The following is a 17,969-nucleotide window of genomic DNA, read 5'->3' on the forward strand; positions in this document are numbered from 1 at the left end:
CAAGGGGGTTTCTGCTTGTTGTCTCCTTAAGGTGGAGGACGGGGCTTTGGAGATGACCTGGACCAAGAGCAGTGCAGCTGGATAAACTGGAGGGGTAGGATGTAAAGAGGATGAAACCCAAAAATGGAGTGTTTAGGTACAAACCTGCCCTGGTAAGATGTGGTCTGGGTAAGAAAATATCCCAGCCTGGCACTGCGGGGCATGGCTGGTCATGGGCTGTGTGGGGAAAGCAGCTGTAGGATGGGAGCTCTGACAGACAGACTGGTCATCCCACAGAATGGAATCCCAGAAGGGTTTGGCTTGGATGAGACCTTAAGGGTCACCTCATTCCACCCTTGCCATAGCAGGGACACCTTCCACCATCCCAGGCTGCTCCAAGCCCTGTCCAGCCTGGCCTTGGGCACTTCCAGGGATTCAGGGCCTGCCACCCTCCCAGTCAGGAATTCCTTCCCAATATCCCATCCAACCAGTGGGAGTCATTCCCTGTGTCCTGTCCCTCCATCCCTTGTCCCCAGTCCCTCTCCAGCTCTCCTGGAGCCCCTCTAGGCTCTGGAAGGGGCTCTGAGCTCTCCCTGGATCCTTCTCCAGGGGAACATCCCCAGCTCTCCCAGCTTGTCCCCACAGTTTTCACAGTGTGAGAAACCAACCCAGGGACACTGAGGATATCTCCTGCTGGAGGGATCGAAGGCCTTGGAAGTTTCATGAAAACATCAATGTTAAGGCTAAAGAAAACTTGGGAAATGAAGTGCAAAGCTCTCCAGGTCTCAGAAGAGAGACCTGTACAAGCAACAGTTACTGGATGCAGTGGATTCCCCCTAGGAAAAGGGATTTATCGCTGCCTTCAAGCACATCAGCCCAACAGCTTCCTACAGCCTTCCAGAAGGGCTCAGCCCTTTGGCAGCTCAAACCTGGGGGAGCACGTGCTGAGCACTCAGTGAACACAAACACAGGCATGACCCAGGTTTCCTTTTCTTTCCTTTTAATATAAACATCCTAGGTAGGTTGGGGGAAGGAGCAGCCTAAAGGGAATGTCTTTTGGAATAAAACAGTGACGTGCTTCGGGAATGATGTGCAAAATTGAAACGGCCAAGTAGGGTCAGCTCAGGACTTCCTGGATTCTTCGGTCTTCTTGATTTCCTGCAAGGAGATCAGGAAAGAGACTGAGAATCTGCCACTCTTTGATTTCACAGGGAAACAACTCCTGGTTCCACAGCTTAGGAGACCAGGAGTGACCAACAATTCAGACCAGTTCCATGACATCCCAGGACCAAGCCCTGAGTGCACCTTTAGGGATAAGGCAAGGTTTGACTTGGAAGCTCCAGAAACAGGAATCCCCTTCTTTGCTACTCAGGGATGAATGTTTACTTTGCCCAAACTCAGGATTGTGTTGGATTCATTTCCCACTCTTAGGCCACTGATCCATCAATCTCAGCAGCTCCAAGCAGACCAAGCGTGGGATGAGGTGACATTTCTGTGGCTGCCTGAGAAGACCCTCACCTGCCTGACCCAGGAACAAAGAGGAAAAAAATCCCCAAGGACTCACCTCCAGCAGCACCTCCTTCAATTCAGAATAGGCCTTTTCTAAATCATCATTAATAATGACCAGGTCGAACAGCCCAGGCTCTTTACCTGGGGAAGGAGAAGATGACAGAGTTAGAGGAGAACTTTTCCTCCCTGAGTTCTCATGCACAGAGTCCTGTGGCATTTTAATATCCTTTTTTAGCATTAATATTATTTCAGCTGCTGCTAATGAACTGCTCTGCCAAGCACCCCCAAGGAACTGCAGTGGGAAATGCAGCAGAGATCCAACTCAGCCCATGGCAAGCCCTGCCAGCACTGCTGGAGAGCACAAAGCAGATGTTCCCAGAAAAACCAGCTCCCAAATCACGCAGGCATCCCCTCTCCCTGCACACACCACTCCAAGGACTTACTGAGCTCCAGGTCCACACGGGCTGCAGTCAAGCGCTTCTGTAAACTCTCCTCTGTCTCAGTCTTTCGGTCCCGTAGTCGTTTCTCCTAAACCCAAGGACAAGGACATTAAAGAAATGAGTGTCCTGAAAGCTGCAGGCAGAAACCACCCCCACCCTCAGGCCGGTGCTGTCTGTGACCACGGGCACGTGAGAACACCCTGCAAAGGGTGAGGGGCCTCACTTACAGCCCAGTGCAAACCAGTGGCTTAAGATCTCCTACCCAGAGTTCAGGGTCCCAGGTTTCTTTTACCTCCCTCTCATTTATTTATTTTTCCAGGTACTGCTGGAAATGAGATCTCTCTGCTGTGCTCTGGCATCTGGTGCTGCTGGCTTCCTCCTCCACAAACTCAACGAGAAACAGAGCCTGCCTGATGTACTGAGAGCAAGAGGGGAGAATCAGGAGTTGTGCTCATGTGTCCTCATCCCTCTCTGAACCATGACAGTCATTCCACTCCTGCACAAGTCCCACCTCAATCACTTACATAGGGGTAAGACCAGAGGGCCATAGAATTTATGGTGCTGCACAGAACCAGCCTCCCTGGGTTTAATTTTAACTGTGGAGACAAATCTCAGCACAAAATCCTTGTCTCCCCAGCATGAAGCACAATTAATGTGTTCAAAGACTGGCCACGCTGCAATGGAGTCCATAACCAAGGTGTGGAAAATATTTGAGGAAGGACTCAACAAAACACAGGAAGATCAATCCCTGCAAGCCTGGGGAGCTGGGCTGGACAGAGATATTCTTGGGAATGTCCTCCCCATCTAGTGCAGGGCCCTGAGGAAGACAGAGGTGGCTGAGGAAGGGGAGCCCCGTGGCTGCAGAGCCGGACGCTGATTACCTCTAACTGCTAACGGCAAAGCAAGGCGGGCGCTCACCAGGATCTCAATGGACGGCGGCTGCACCGAGATGTAGATGGGGTTCAGCTCCGTCTTCTTGATGTTCTTCACGCCCTGGATGTCGATGTCGAGGACACAGATCTGGTTCTGGGCCTGCACGGCCTGCACAGCTCCTTTACTGGGGACACAGCACACAGGGAAGGGGTCAGAGCGCCCGGGGGGTTGGGGTGTCCCCATCCAGCAGCGGGGGAACCTCACAGGGCTCCCCTGTGCCCGGAGAGGACAGAGCCTGCTCTGCTCTCGGTGAAGAGTTTCTCCAGGTGTCACTGCTCTGGGTGGAGCTGGGAGCTGCTGTCTCCTGTTAGAGAGGCTGGCAAAGCCATGCTGGAAGGTGTGGGAATGGATCAGGTGTGACTATCCCACAGGATGGGTGGGATGTCCACAAACTCCCGCCTTGGCAGAGCTTCACCAGCTAGATGGAAGTTTCCTGCTCATGGCAGGAGATTGGAACTCGATGATCTTAAAGATCCTTTCCAACCCAAACCATCCCAGGATTCTGTGACAAACATGGAAACAACCTTCACCCAAAAGCAAAACCACTGAGAACTCCACTTCTCCAGAGATCTACACACCCTCCTGTGTGGATGGACATCAATGCTCCATCAAGTCACAAGATGCACTTAATTCTCTACTTAATTTTTTCTAGTGGTGGCATTTTTACATTTAAAATTTTTAAATTTTTCTAGTGGTGGCATTTATATCCGATAAAGACAATTTCTCTTCCCCAATTTGGGGAATTGCCTCAAGCCTTTTAATCATTCATTATTATTCACTGATGAGAGTTAGGGAGCAGAAAGGATTGGTGACAACTTCAACTAAGCATGAGGGACTCCCCATTTTGTCCCACACCTGAGCAGGAACATCCTCAGGGGCTTGGAGAGGTTCTGTATTTATTTTCTAGAACCCCAGAACAGTTTGGATTGGAAAGGGTCTTCAGCACCATCTAATTCCAGCCACTCTGGCACAGGCAGGGACACCTGACCCACCTTGTCCCGTACATATTCCCAGAGAATTCCGCGTGCTCGATAAATTCACCAGCATCAATTTCCTTCTGCATTTCCTCTCTGGTCACAAAGTGATAATCTGGAGAAGGGAAAATGGGAAAAATGGACAGAAATTAACATTTGGTCAAAATGACACCCATGGGTTTTGGGAGGAGAAGACACTTAAAATCTGCTTTAGGCAATGCTGGCAGATTGCAGAGATTCGCTTCCTACTTCCACACCAGTGGTCCAAACACCTGCTCAAAACATTCTGGAGTTTTCTGTGTGGCCAAAATGCTGCTCTACCCTATTTTTCATATCCTTTCCCCATTCCTAGTGCAGTGGGAACTTCTCCCCCCTTGCCTGCAGGTGTGGGACACATTACAGCAGGAATGGTAAGGCTTTTCATTTGAAAGGGCTTCTCATTAAAGATCAGAATGGGATGAGAGAAGGGAGATAAAAGGGAACATCAAAACCAAACTAATTAAAAAGGAATATTTCTCTATCTTCTGTTGAAATTCCTTCCTTTCATTTCAGAGAAAACTGCCATTAGAAATTAAGAGCAAACCTCATTTGATTGTTCTTAAATATGCAAATGCATAAGAAAACAGCTGGGCACAAGTTATCAATACAGCCAAAACCACCTCAGCAGCAGCTGCACTTCCCAAAGCAGTGGCCATTGGAGATATCTCCCCAAAACTACCTGGAACTCTGGAAAATCAAATTACTCAACACCCAAGTTCAGAGCACAGTACCTAAAATGAGAGCCCAGCTTTGAAAACCTGAATTATTCTGAGAGCCCAATGAGACAGACCCAACTGCAACAGGCTCACCTTTGCCATTCACTTCTCCAGGTCTTGGCTGCCTTGTGGTATCTGTAGGGGAAAAAAAAGAAAAAAAAAAATTGTAAATTCTGTATATCACTCACAGGTGTTGCAGGATCAAAGAAATGCCAAGGTCTGAGTGGCACGTGGATCTCCAGGAAAAAAAATCTCTAGCAAGAGGCAGCTTGGGAAAAATAAGGTTTAGTTTGGAGTGAGATGAGAGATTCAGTTGAATCAGGAGCGTAGAATCACACACACACAGAAAAAAAAAAAAAGACAATTTAAAGTTTTTTTCTCCTCCAACAGCATTATATTTTTATACATCCAGTATTTTCTCTTTCATGGTAGAGAGAATCCAGATCTCAAATCACAGATTTTACTTGCAGTAGGCAAAATGTTGGGACATTAAAACACATTTTGGTAATGGACCTAAAAACACCTTTCAAAGCTCCATGGAAAAATCAAATGGCTTTTGAAGCAGAAATGTGGGGGGGATTCTGTTACTTTCAGGGTCAAGAATCACCCAGAAGGTTCTTGTTTCCTCTCTGAGTTGTGTTTAGAGATGTGGGGCATCACCAGACCTGTGGAAAGGTGTTACTCCAGACCAATCCTAGACTTGCCACTCAATACCAAGAGTAAAAGGTGCCATGAATTATTTAAACATCCCCAAGAGCCCACAGGCAGACTGGGACACAGAAAAACCATGAAAAAGCATTATTTGGGGTATAAAGAGAGGCTCTGAGCTGGCACTCCTGAGCTCCTCCACAGCCCATCCTTGGATACTCACGGGAGACGCTGAAACCGAAGATGTTCTCATAATCTTTGAGCAGTTTCTTTAACAAAGTGCTTTTCCCTGCACCTGATGGGCCACTCAGAACCACTGGCCTTGGTCCCTGCATGACTGGGGAGAGACAGAAAAATGTGTCTGGTTAGAAACACCCTTGGAAACACAGCTGTGGATTCCCAGGGGTGCTCAGTCCCTCAAAACAGCACCATTCCTTCACCCTTGGGTACAAATTTCTGCAGGAAAACCTGAAAAGATGCAAAATCACAAGCCTAGAGCTGATATAAAGTACTGGGAGTGCAGAAACACTTCTCAAGTGACTGAGGTTAAGCTCATAGGATGTAACTCAAAGGAGGAGGAAACTGGGATTTAACTGCCACTAAACTGGGATGATTCAAGCCAGCTGTTTTCCATCACAGCTGGGCTTCACTGGGACCAAAATCCTAAGGAAAACTCTGTCTAAAAGGAACAAAATGCTATTTGTGCCTGGTGGCATTTGGAATCATGGGACAGAGGTACAGCAGTCCCATCCCTGTCCCTCTGACAGGGAGAAAGGAGCTTCAAGGAGAGTTTGCAGATAAGACTTTGCATCACCAACCCCCAAACCCTTGCAAAGGGTCTGAACACAGGTGCAGTCACTGCCATGAACATGCTCAGGGGTTTATTCCTGTTTCCTGAAGCACCAACTCCATCTGCAGGTGCTTCACAGCAAAACAGAAAGAGATCCCAGAGATCAGCTCCTGGTACAGGTGAAAAAAGGCAGCCTGAGGCCACACAGAGCTTGCTGCAGTTGCTTCTTCAGCCAGAAAGAAAGAAAAGTGCTTTCATGTTGCTGTGTCTCTGGAGAGGAAGAAAGGTTAATTGTCCACATGGGAAAAAGAAGAAACGCTGTGTAAAGGTGCAGGGGGCACCACTGGGGACCCTCATCCATCAGCAGCTTCCAAACCCAGAAGTGATGGTGAGAGTGACAAATCAAACAAGTTCTTCCTATTTAAAAACAGTTACTTTCAGCAAGCCGTAAAGTCTCTGGAAAAGCATTTTTTTAGCCTCCCGGGCTGGGTGTGGCATGGGGAGCCACCAGCCAAGAGGCAGATAATGCCTTTCCATTTTAAATTAGCTCATAGCAATGTCACCCTGACCTTACACATCACTTTTCAAACAGCCTTAAGCCAAATGCTGTCTCACCAGAGCGGCCGCGGGCTAATCCCGCCGGGCTCCCTCTCCCTGACCCCGCCTGCGTGAGCGGGACGCCTCCTTAGCCCTAAATCCCTCCTCCCCCGGGCAGCACGACAGCCCGGAGAATTACACAACTTTTCCCTCTGCTCCCTGAGGATACTTGTCTGACCGCAGTTCATCCCAGGCTGCGCCAAGGGACGGGATATTAATACACAAAGGCTAAGGCGGTGCCAACAGCGGCAACGTGGGCGGTGAAAACACCCACGGGCAAGAATCATCCATAAGGAAATTCCTTTATTCCTTCTTTTTCCTTTGCTGATGCCTCAGAGATCCAACAGATGAAATCTTGTGAGGACCAATCTCATCAGCACACTGTTGGATTAGGCTCCATCATCCCCAAACCACAACTCTAGGAAGTCCTTTGGGGGCATTCCTACCATTCCCCTGGTCCTTAAACTCCGTAATTTACAAAACACACAGGTTTTGCCTAAATGTTCAATACACCAGAGAAATGCTACTCAGTGCTTGCAGCAATGGAGCAGAGCACTCCCTGAGGAATTATCCAAAATTTCCCTCTCTCCTGTCCCTCACAGTTCTCTCCCACAGAATTCCATCAGGTAATCCCTAAGCATTCCTTGGAAAACTCTCCACACAAATTCATCCCCTTCAGACATCCCAATGTGCTTCACAACACGTCTGCCCCCAAACAATGCTCCTTCATCACACACCAGCTTCCTCAAGCACCCCAAAACTCCACAAGTGACACTGGGATGCCAACCTGGATTTCCAGATGTTCCAGACTTCCTTCCAGGATCCAGCTGGGCCAGAACTGTGCTGGATTTGTGCACAAACCCCAGTCCCAGATCCCAACCAAGGGAAGGAAAAAGCTTTCCCCTCTTCTCCCTCAAAATTCCATCTGCTCCTCAGCAAACACCAGTAGGAATTCAAAGCTGCCCAAATCACTTCCAATCATTTCATTCAAGCCCAAACACTGGGAAGAGGAATGGGCTGGGAGCAGGCCCCAACACATCCTTACCTTTTCCTTGTGCTCCCTTCCAGCCACGGAAAGCAGTGCAGCCCCTGGCAGCAGCACAGGCTCCTGGTGACAGAGCTGGGCTATTTGTGAGCTCCTAAAGCCTTAATTAATGAGCCACAATTTGAAGATGGCCAATGAGAACAATCCTGCTGAGCTTTAATCTCCCCTCGAGGTTCCTCCTCCACTCTCTGCTCTCTTGGCTGGCAAAGCTGCATCCAACACCCCCAAAAGGCTGAGGGGTGCCAGCCCTTGCTGGTCTGGAACCATGGAGAACAGCAAGGCTGTCCCTGCAGTCACCAAAGGCTCAGGGATTTTGTCTGTGTGGAAGCCTGGAATGGTTTCTGTTGGAAGGGACCTCCTGATTCCAAACCCCTGCCATGGACAAGGACAATTTCCACTAGACCAGGCTGCTCCAAGCTCCATCCAACCTGGAACACTTCCTGGCACTTTCCTTCTGCAGGAACATGCCTTTTCCTCTGGATCAAATGCACAGCTTCATCTCAGGTCCAGGACCACAAAGTCAACAGGAAAACTCCTTCTCCTGCTCACAGACCCAAACTACTTCCACAGTGGGACCCTCTCCTTTACTTCACTCCCTTTTCTTTCCCCAAAATACTCATAACTAAGAGAAAAGACACCTGGGTTGTGATCATGTCTCACTTCTTTCAAAACAGCTAAAAATAAACCTAAAGACTTGCAGGTGTTTCCTCCTGCCTCCCTCGTGAATCCCTTCTCTTGCTGGAGATCTGCAGAGGAAAACAGAGGGAACAAAAGCCATTTCCACTCCCAGATAATGGAGCTGGGCCCTCACACAAGGAATGATGGCAAACTGAGAATTTCATAGAATTCTAGAAAACTTTGGTTGGAAGTGATTTTAAAGCTCATCTCATTCCACCCCTGCCGTGGGCAGGGACACCTCCCACTATCCCAGGTTGCTCCAAGCCCTGTCCAGCCTGGCCTTGGGCACTTCCAGGGATGGAGCATCCCTGGGCAATCCCAGGATCTCTCTGCCCTCGTTCCCTGCTCTCCCATCCCTGCCAAACAGCTCCTCCCTCCACAGGTAAAGCAACAAATGAACCCCAAAACCCCAGGTCTGGTGGATGTGGCACTTTTCTCTCTCTCCTGTTTGGTTCCAGGAATGCATCGGTGAATCACATTTCCAAGCTGCCTGCAGCAGGAGTGTCACAAGGATGTGTTTATTTTAGGCAGAAGCTCAGATTTTTTCCCCCCCCTTTTGTCAGATTTTGGCATTTTCAGAGCAGCCAATCTGCAAATATCCAGAACAGAGGGTTTCCTAAAAATGGGTTGGGATCCAGCCTGATCCACCAAAACCACTGCAGAGTTGATCAGCAAGAAAATAGCCCAACAAATTATCAATATTAATTATCTCCCACACCTGGGACTGAGGACAAAGAGGTACATAAACCCCTCTGGGCTGCAAAAAGACGAGGTGGTCACAGGAGAATGTCCCCAGTGCAAGGAATGGTTCCTGGTCTGCCTGTGCTGTTAATTCACCCTGGATTTTACCTCGTAGGTGGCAACATAACCAGGGAAGCAAAGGACAGACATCACAAGAGTTAAACAAATTAAAACTGATTAGCAGAGAGGCTTTACAGGGAAGGCAAAGCCCCCTTATGAAGAAGAAAAGAAGATTAAAGCACAGTTTCCCTGGAGCCTTGAGAAAGGTCTCCTAGATTAGGATTATAATCCCACCCCCTATTTTTAGCCGGTTTGTTATAAAGGTGCCACCCCCACCTTTCTAAGATTTGGGACAGGTTCCAAAAAGGGAGAGAGCTCCTGCTGTGACAGACAGGGAATTATCTGCAGCACAGGAGCAGGGAGGTTCCAACCTTCCAACTTTCCCCATCCTGGGATTCTGTGAGGAGGAGAGCATATCACAGCAGTACAGGGCTGGAACTCAGCCACCTTTTTCCTGGAAACAATTACCTAAAAAGCACTAATTAGCCTCTCCACTGGCTGCACTCCTGGCTTGCAGGGAGCAGTGATGCTGCAGATGGAATACAAACCACTTGCTCAAGGTGACTGCAGAAATCAGAGAGGTCCAAACCAGTTATATCCCAGACCATGTCCTCCTGTAAACCAGACCAGTTTAACCCACCAGTAGGATAAAACCAGTTTACCCACCTGGGAAAACCTCTACAGAGGTGAAGCTCACACAGGTGTGGTTTTGCCATCCACTTGCCCACATGTGTTTGTTTCCAGACACCTGAAGGATGCTTATCCCTAAACCTCTCTTACCTCACCATACCCCACGGTGCCCACAAACCTCACCTGATTCCACATCCCTGCCTGGCTTATCCAAGCAGGGACACCTTGGAGCCACCCTGGAGCAGCTCAGCAATGGGGACCCAGTGTGGATGTTGGGAAGGGGACACAGCCAGCCCGGGGACAGCCCTGTGGGGCTGTGACCTGTCCCAACCCCCTCAGCCATCCCACATGGATAACACAGGACATGCAGGATGCAGCGGATCAGGAGGAGCTCAGCCTCCCCGGGGCCGGGTATCAGCCCCCTCATCCAGGGGGGGATCAGCACCCCCAGGTCGGCACCTCAGTGTCCCGGGACACTCCAGCCGAGGAACTGAGGATCCCCATGAGGCACTCAACAGCTGGGGCCAGCTGGGACCACTTAGCTCAGGGATCCCATAAGGGGCTGAGGGCTCTCAGTGCAGGACCCTGTGACCCGCTGAGCATCCTGGGGCCTGCTGGAGCCCCCCAGTCCCAGGCCTTTGTGAGGGGCTGAGCACCGCAAACGCAGCCAGGACTCCTCAATCCAGGGCTCCCAAGAGGAACTGAGCACCCCGGCATCCCTCAGCAGAGGAGCCCCACGAGGAGTTCGGCACCCCAGGGCAGGTTGGGTCCCCTCAGCCAAGGGCCCTTGTGAGGGGCTGAGAACCCCGGAGCTGGCCAGGACTCCTCATTCCAGGCCCCCCGTGAGGGGCTGAACGCCCCGAGGCCCCTCAGCCGAGGACCCCCGTGAGTGACCGAGCTCTTTGGGCTGGTTAGACCCCCTCTATCCACGGCTCTTGGGAGGGTTTCGGCACCCCGCGGCCGGCTGTGCCGCTCAGCATGCGCTCCCCGTGAGGGTGTGAGCCCCGCGCCCCATCCCCGCTCACCCGCCCGGGCGATCCCCGCCCCGCGCATCCGCCCGAGGATCATGAGGGGACGGGGGGGGCGGTCCCGGCAGCCCCCGCGCGCGCCTGCCGCCACCGCCGCGCGCCCTGACGTCACTGTGGGGGCGGGGCCCTGGGGTGTGCGCGGTCACGTGAGTGCGGGGCGGCGGGACGGACCACGCAGCGGCCCGGGCGGGGGGGTGGGGTGAGCGCGGCTGCGGCGCCTCGGATGAACCATGCTCGGGGAGGGGGAAGCACCGGCAGGGCCGTGATTGTGGAGGGGAAGTTGGGGGAGAACGGAGGGGGCTAAAACATGGCGGGGCAGAGGGAGGGCGGTGTTGAGCCGAACCACGATGGGATGGCGGGAGCCATAGTGGGGCTGAACCATGGTTGGAGAGAGGTGGGAGGGCTGAACCAAGGAGGGTGTGGGGGGAAGCATTATTGGACCGGTGGTGGGCTGAACCATGACGGGGAGAGGGGGGAGCTATCACGGAACTGACCCACGGCTGGGCAGGGGGAAACGTGGTTGAGCTGAACCATTGCGGGAATGGGGGGGAACCATAGTGGGACCGAACCATGGCGAGGGCGGGGGAGACATAGGGCTGAACCATTGCGGGGGCGGGGGGAGCCAGCATGAAGCCCGACCGTGGCAGGAGCTGTCAAGGGCTGCTCCGTGCTGCAGCGGTGATGTGGAAGCTTCACAGTGATGGAGACACGGCCATATCGCCCCACAGCCACGCCAGGACCTTTCCTTACCCTCAGAGTATCCCTAGGCTGTGTCATCTGCTCCGTCTGCTGGAGCTGGGCTGAGATGGCGAGCCGGGCACTGAGGTGAGCACCGAGTGCCTGTGACCCAGCGCTGGGAGCGGCCTGCTGGAGTTGGTGTCACCCTCACGCTGACCCCGCTCCTCTCCCGTCAGTGCCCTGCGCCTCCGGGCCGCGTCCCGGCCGCCGCTCGCTGCCTGTGTCCGCAGCAACTCCAACCGCGCCGCCATCTCCCACCTGCACCGGCAGCTCTACGGCCGCCTCTACCCCGTGCTGCTGGTCAGCACCGACGGCTCCACCGTCCGCCTCCGCTACCGCGAGCCCAAGAGGATCCTCATGGTACGGGCACAAAGCGAGGCCTGGCAGCCTCGGGCGGTGTCCCAGGGGTCTGGTGCCTTGTCTCAGGGCTTCGCGCTGTGTCCTGTCCCTGGGGAACCTCACACCGTGTCCCTGGGGAACCTCACACCGTGTCCCTGGGGTGTCACACCGTGTCCCCGCGGTCTCATGCCCGTGTCCCCCGTGTCCCCAGATGCCCCTGGACAGCAGCACGCTGCCCGAAGCCGAGCGCAAGGCTCGTCTGCGCCGGCACTTCCCCAGCAAGCTTAAGGCCAAGGAGGAGGAGACCTTCGAGGGCATCGACCTGGACACCTACAAGAAGTTCTGGAAGAAGTGAAACGCTAAAACAAGAAATGTATAAATCCATAAATAAATACATATAACTGCATCCGTGTGTCGACGGTGCGGCTCTGCGGGGTTCCCCCCGCGCTGGCGGCGCGGTGGTACCGCCCGTCTCGTCACTCCCCCCCCCCCCGGCGGTGCCCGCGGTGGTAGCGGCGGGGCGGGCGGGCGCGCGCTCGGCGGCCGGAGGTGCGTGAGGGGAGCGGGGGCGGCTTTGGGGTTTGGGGATTTTGGGATTTGGGGGCTCCAGCTGTGACCCCGCGGGTCGGGCTCACCCGATCCTCGCACTCCCCAACCCAGAGGGTCCGGGGCTGCCCCGAGCTGCTTTCACAAGCCTCGGGGACAGGCAAACTCCCACCTCAGGCCCTGCAGCGTCCAGGTCCTGCAGCTTCTCCCGGCCCTGAACCCCTTCCCAGACCTTGAAACTCTCCCCCAGGTAATGTCCCACCCCGGGCCGTACAGCCTCTTCTCGGGCTGTACCACCTTTCCTCCAGGCCGTGTAATGCCCTCCCCAGGCCATGACCCCCCCTTACAGCTCTCATCCCATCCAGGCTGTGAACCCTCTCCTAGACCCTGAAAACCCCCAGGTCCCGAACCCTCCCTCTTGAAGCCCAGAACCCCCATGCGGGTATTAAACCCCTCCATCAACCCTGGAACCTCCTCCCAGACCCAAACCTTCTTGCTATTAGTCCTGGACTCTCCCCGCACAGACTGTGAACCCCCCTCGCTCTGCAGCCCCTTCCCAGACCCTGAAACCCCCATGCTGTGGCTGCCCCACTGCTGACCCTAAACCCTGCTTGAGGCTCTGAACCCCACCCCAAACTCTGAACCCCCAAGGCCATGAACCCCCTCGAGGCTGCCCTAAGTCCCCCTCCTCACCCAGCAACCTCCCCCGAGGCTGGGACCCTCCCCAAGGCATTCACCCCCTCTTACCTCCTCATAAACCCCCCTTCCAGCCTGTAACACCCCCACAAAGGGCCTTTGGTTATTCCACTGACCCCTGGTGGGGCAAATTTGGTTCCCTGTACCTTCAGGAGCCCCCCCAGAGTTGCATGGAGGATCTGGGGTGGGTAAACCCAGGGCTGTTGTCTTTGCAGGTCACCGGAATCCTCCCGAATTTGCCGCGGGGTGCGGTGCCATGTTCGGCTCTTCCCGGGGCGGGGTCCGGGGGGGCCAGGACCAGTTCAGCTGGGAGGATGTCAAGACGGACAAACAGCGTGAGAATTACCTGGGTAAGGGCTGGTCCTGCTCAGATCCCCTACCCCACCCTCCCTGTCCCCTCTGCCACGGTTTTGGGGTGCCATGGTGTTGAGGGGGGGTCATTGTTTCCCCGCAGGGAACTCCCTGATGGCACCGGTGGGGCGGTGGCAGAAGGGCAAGGACCTGACCTGGTATGCCAAGGGCAAGAAGGACACGGCTCCCTCGTTATCCCGGGAGGAAGAGCTGGCTGCTGTCCGCCTGGCTGAGCAGGAGGCCATGATGGCAGCACTGTGAGTCCACACCCCACAAAAAAACCCAAAAAACAGGAGGGGTGTGTGTGTCCCCTCACATATCACCTGTTCTTGTTTCTGTAGGGGCTACAAGAACTTGAAGAGGCAGCCCACGGGCCTCAGCAAAGAGGTAAGAGGGGCACCACAGTCCCAGCAGTGTCCCCTGGGCTGTAATTTTGGGGACACACACAGGACACTGTCCCCCTCTCCCCACAGGACCTGGCTGAGGTGTGCAAGAGGGACGGCGCCGAGCGGGACGACAAGGACGTGGATCGGGTGGTGGGTTTGGGCAGCTCCAGGTAAGGAGAAGGAAAGATCCCATACCAATTTCAGAACAATTTGTTTGATTTCAGTGGTTTTTATGCTTTTTTTGTGTGGTTTCTCTGCAGTGGCAGTGCTGGCCGGGTGATGCTTTCCAAGGAGGACAGAGAGGCAGCCAAGCTGGGGCTCTCGGTCTTCACGGTACGGTGCCAGTCACGTCCTTGGAAGGTTCAAAAATAGATGGAAAAACGCAAAAAGCAGTGCCCCACACTTGGAATATTTTATTTAAAAACCTATCTGGATATTGTAGCACAGAGATCTGCAGGAGTTTCCTGTGTCCTGTTGGCGTGGAGCTCATTTGTGGGGCTTTAATTTGCTAGCAGCTCCTAAGTGTACTCTGATTTTTCCCAAATGTAATTTAATTCTTTTTTCCAGGTTTAAATTTTAAAGGGAGAAAACCCCCTTTGTTTTGTAATTACAAACTATGGCCTTATGGATTCACTCTTTTTCCCTCTCTCCAACCCTAGCACCAGAAAGTCTCCAGCAGCCCAGAGATACCTGTCTCCAAGAAGAAGCAGGAAAAGGAGGAGAAGGTGGAGGAGAAACGGTGAGGATTTTTCCCAATTTGGTGGGAAATCACCAGAAATGCCCTGGCTTTTGTGGGAAATGTTTTACAAAATGTTTCCATGGCTCTGTTTGGCACTGGGCTTGTTTTGCATCTCTCTGAATCATCCCCAAAAGCATCTGTGGGCTTTTCTTTGGCAAAGGAGGGATGTGGTGGGATGTGCCTGGAAAAAGGGTTGGGGATGAGTTTTTGGAGCCAGAGGGATGCACAGTGCAGGGATTCTCATTGCTTGATCTCTTCTCTGCAGACCTGAGAGCAGCAAAAAATCCAAAAAGGAGAAAAAGAAGAAGAAAAAGAAGAAACATAAGAAGGAGAAGAAGAAGGACAAAGACAAGCATTCCAAGAAGGATGCTGCCCCATCATCCTCCGATTCTTCCCCAGATCGGGATAAGAGGTAGCTGGGATGGGATGAGGCATCATCAATGGAAATCAGGAGGAAGGATTCAGGAGAGCCACCTGGTCATGGCTTGCATCAGGCTGCCCCACTGGCATTTCCTGGCTTTCCAAAACCCCTTTTTCACCCGCAGAATCAACTTGTTGGCGTTCCCATTATCCCTGCTGTCACTTCCCCCCTGTCCCCGCAGGCACCACCGCAGGAAAGCGCAGCAGCACTCGGAGGCCCCGCGGCACGGCAGCCGGCGGCGGCAGGACACGGAATCCTCGGCGAGCAGCGGCAATTGCGGCCGGGGCCCCGCCCGCCGGCGCAGCCGGAGCAGGGACGGCCGGGGCCGCCACCCGTCCCCGCGGAGAAAGGGCAGGAAAAGGAGCAGGTCCCGCTCCCCCCCGGCCCGCGGGGTGCGGCAGCGCCACGACACCGACTCGGAGGACTGAGAGGGAGCCTGGGGTTGTTTCAGGGAGATCTTCCAGAGATTTATATTTTTTAAGGTGATTAAATTAAAAACGCCGCAGCCCCGCGGGCGCAGGGGCAGAGTCTGGCAAAGGGCATTAAGGTTTTGGTGCCAGCAGCCCTTCCCTGCCCGCCCAGGGGCAGCACCAGCGGGTGAGGGGGGCAGCAGGGCCTGGGCACCCTTCTCCTCACTCCCTAAAATCCATCTGGGCAGGACTGAGCACAGAGGATGCTCTGGGTGGGGACTGGTGCTGGGGTGGTTCTGGCTGTGGTGCTGAAAATGCTGTGGATACCTCGTGTTTATGTACAGAGACTTTGGAAGAGATGATTATTATTATTATTACTATTATTATTATGGGGTTTTGTCTTCTTTCTCTGCCCTTGAGTGCTTGCCAGTACAGTGGCTGAAGAGTTTCTTTCCTTAAAAATTCCTTAAACTTATCAGCTGCATGGATGGAGGCTTAAAGCTCATCTAATTCCAGTTCCCCTGGGCCAGGCTGCTCCAAGCCCTGCCCAACCTGGCCTTGGACACCTAAATAATTCCTAATCTTATGAGGAGAAAGTGGATGGGACCAGGGCCCCTGGCCTCATCCACCCACCCCAGGGAGCAGCAAACTCCATTCCCATCCAGGATTCAAACCCTCAGCACATGATTATTTATGTTCTTGGCATACTGAAAGAAGGGAATTTTACACCAATAAATAGAAATATTGATCTGAATGGAAAGGGGGTGTCCCGGGCGGCTCCAGAGCATCGCTGGCTGTGGCGTGGCTGTGCCAAGCACAAGGGCCTCATTTGTGTAATTAATGATGCAATTGAAGACAGGGAGGGTTTGTGTATCTTGGTGGACAAAAGCCCAGTGGGACCGTGCTCAGGAGCTGACAAAGCCCTTCTGTCCCAACAGGAGCAGAGGGAGATGCTGTGGGGCCGTCACAGCCTTCAGTGATCCCCGCCCCAAGATGATTTTTGGGGTTGACAGGCTCTTGGCACGAGGGCTGCTCCTCGTGCTCTGAGCAGCTGCAGCTCCAGATCCATCCCAGGGATGCCCTGAGCCCATGCACTCCCTGGCCAGGGGCTCTGCCGCTGCTCACCGGGCTGAGCTTGGATTTTGGGATCCAAACTGTGGCTGGAGCCTGCTGGGAACATTCCAGAGCAGGACTGGACCTAACGGGAACTGGGCAGCAGGTTGAAAAGGGAGCCAGGGGAGAGTGAAAACAGCACAGAGAAAAAATACCACAAATCCCAGTGTCCTGCTGCCTCCATGGGCTCCCAGTTCCCATCTTCACATCCCAAAGTTTGGGATGGATGCTGTGGCAGGCCTGGGCTCTGGCAGGATGAGCTGCACCCACAGCTCCTCAGCAGATGGAGAGTGCTGGGCAGAGGGGCCAGGGCACTGCTGGCCCAGCTCAGTTCAGCTCTCCTGGGCTTTCTCCTGCTCTCCCCCCTTCCTGTTTCACACTCCAAGATCTGAGGAAATCAGGTTTAGAAACATGGGAAGCCAAAACTGAAGGGGACAGGGATAAAGGAGCCCAGCCCCATCCCTGCTCACCCCAAAACCTGCCTGTCCAGCTGCTGGGTGGCCAAAATCCAGGCTGAGAGCCTGGAACAGAGCAAAGCCTGTGCTGCCCAGAGCAGAGGGCAGAGCTCCCACAGCTGTACTGATAACATCACCATATTACTCATTTTCCACAGCAAATTCTGCATGCAGAAAAGAAGCATCCTAACCCAGCTTCCCCTTCAAGTTCAATTCCTACCCAGAACAGGAATAAAGAGCTGTCCTGCCCTATTAGGGATGCAAATATCCTGATTCAGAGCTTGGAATTCCAAGGTGAATTTCTGACTTGCAGGAGGTTTGTGATCCCAGCTTGCCCAGTGTTTTTTACCCTTTACTACAGCCCCAGCCACAGTCCGTGTTAGCCACCCTGGTCCCAGGTTTTCCCACAGGGAATTTTTTTCTCTCTAACCTGCAGGACAGACCTTCCATCCTATAGCTTTCCAGCCTGTGAAATGGGGAATGTGCTGCAGCTCCAGCCAGGAGAACAGCTGGGAGCTGGCAGGCAGCCCAAGCGTGAGCACTGGGGAGGAGAAGCTGCAGCTGACAGGGAAGGCAGGAGGATCATCCAGAGGAGGAGCTCTGTCCCGGATCCAGAGGGGACTGCAGAAAGGAAAAATGCAAAACAAAGCACTTAGGAAGCGGAATTCCTATTTTTTCCCCACAAAACTGCTAATTTACAGATCCTGTAATTAACTGGGAGCAGCAGGAGGAACAACCTGTTGGGGGAAGTGATGGGGCTGCTCAAGAAGCTCAAGCTGTGCTGGCCCAGAAGCAACAAAATGACTCCAGTAGAACCCAACAAGCATCACCACCATTTTACCTGCAGGGTTCCAGCCAGGAATGATACATTTTGTGGAAAATACAGGAGATATCCTCAAATTTTCATGCAAATCATGATGTTGGCAAAACGCTGCCTGGATGTGGATCCCCTGCACAAAGATGATAAA

The 17,969-nt window shown here is 53.3% G+C and overlaps 3 protein-coding genes and 1 long non-coding RNA gene across 15 annotated transcripts; 2 read left to right on the plus strand and 2 right to left on the minus strand.

Moving 5' to 3' along the window:
- Nucleotides 1–962: 962 nt before the first annotated feature.
- Nucleotides 963–10,920, minus strand: GUK1 (guanylate kinase 1). 9 transcript variants are annotated; one of them, XR_015280224.1, is made up of 10 exons: nucleotides 10,805–10,833; nucleotides 9,816–9,897; nucleotides 5,462–5,575; nucleotides 4,684–4,725; nucleotides 3,854–3,950; nucleotides 2,847–2,985; nucleotides 2,221–2,346; nucleotides 1,932–2,016; nucleotides 1,544–1,629; nucleotides 963–1,137 (listed from the first exon to the last, which is right to left on the minus strand). XR_015280224.1 is itself a non-coding variant. In XM_023922059.2 (9 exons), the coding sequence occupies exons 2-9, from the start codon at nucleotides 9,877–9,879 to the stop codon at nucleotides 1,102–1,104; spliced, it is 663 nt and encodes a 220-aa protein (XP_023777827.1). In that variant the 5' UTR covers nucleotides 9,880–9,897; nucleotides 10,805–10,889; the 3' UTR covers nucleotides 963–1,101. The 9 variants fall into 9 exon arrangements, 4 of the variants coding, with proteins under 4 accessions (XP_023777827.1, XP_023777828.1, XP_023777829.1 ...); XR_015280225.1 differs by lacking the exon at nucleotides 9,816–9,897 and having other exon boundaries at nucleotides 10,805–10,920; XR_015280222.1 differs by lacking the exon at nucleotides 10,805–10,833 and having other exon boundaries at nucleotides 9,816–9,997.
- MRPL55 (mitochondrial ribosomal protein L55) lies at nucleotides 10,893–12,290 on the plus strand. Of its 3 annotated transcripts, none has more exons than XM_086867446.1 (4): nucleotides 10,893–10,953; nucleotides 11,536–11,632; nucleotides 11,722–11,905; nucleotides 12,096–12,290. In XM_086867446.1, the coding sequence occupies exons 2-4, from the start codon at nucleotides 11,613–11,615 to the stop codon at nucleotides 12,237–12,239; spliced, it is 348 nt and encodes a 115-aa protein (XP_086723572.1). In that variant the 5' UTR covers nucleotides 10,893–10,953; nucleotides 11,536–11,612; the 3' UTR covers nucleotides 12,240–12,290. The 3 variants fall into 3 exon arrangements, with proteins under 3 accessions (XP_086723572.1, XP_086723578.1, XP_086723566.1); XM_086867452.1 differs by having other exon boundaries at nucleotides 10,936–11,006; XM_086867440.1 differs by lacking the exon at nucleotides 10,893–10,953 and having other exon boundaries at nucleotides 11,403–11,632.
- On the plus strand, nucleotides 12,096–15,603 carry C1H1orf35 (chromosome 1 C1orf35 homolog). 2 transcript variants are annotated; one of them, XM_086867382.1, is made up of 9 exons: nucleotides 12,096–12,433; nucleotides 13,342–13,476; nucleotides 13,581–13,734; nucleotides 13,819–13,864; nucleotides 13,951–14,033; nucleotides 14,124–14,196; nucleotides 14,523–14,602; nucleotides 14,868–15,014; nucleotides 15,205–15,603. In XM_086867382.1, the coding sequence occupies exons 2-9, from the start codon at nucleotides 13,383–13,385 to the stop codon at nucleotides 15,449–15,451; spliced, it is 924 nt and encodes a 307-aa protein (XP_086723508.1). In that variant the 5' UTR covers nucleotides 12,096–12,433; nucleotides 13,342–13,382; the 3' UTR covers nucleotides 15,452–15,603. The 2 variants fall into 2 exon arrangements, with proteins under 2 accessions (XP_086723508.1, XP_023777832.2); XM_023922064.2 differs by having other exon boundaries at nucleotides 12,396–12,680.
- On the minus strand, nucleotides 14,073–17,951 carry LOC147656039 (uncharacterized). Its single transcript, XR_015280243.1, has 3 exons — nucleotides 17,843–17,951; nucleotides 17,432–17,622; nucleotides 14,073–14,869 (listed from the first exon to the last, which is right to left on the minus strand). It is a non-coding gene; the product is annotated as an uncharacterized LOC147656039 (long non-coding RNA).
- Nucleotides 17,952–17,969: the final 18 nt, after the last annotated feature.

Source organism: Cyanistes caeruleus, chromosome 1 (assembly GCF_971803275.1).
Source record: "Cyanistes caeruleus chromosome 1, bCyaCae1.hap1.1, whole genome shotgun sequence".
Taxonomy (NCBI): Eukaryota; Metazoa; Chordata; class Aves; order Passeriformes; family Paridae; genus Cyanistes; species Cyanistes caeruleus.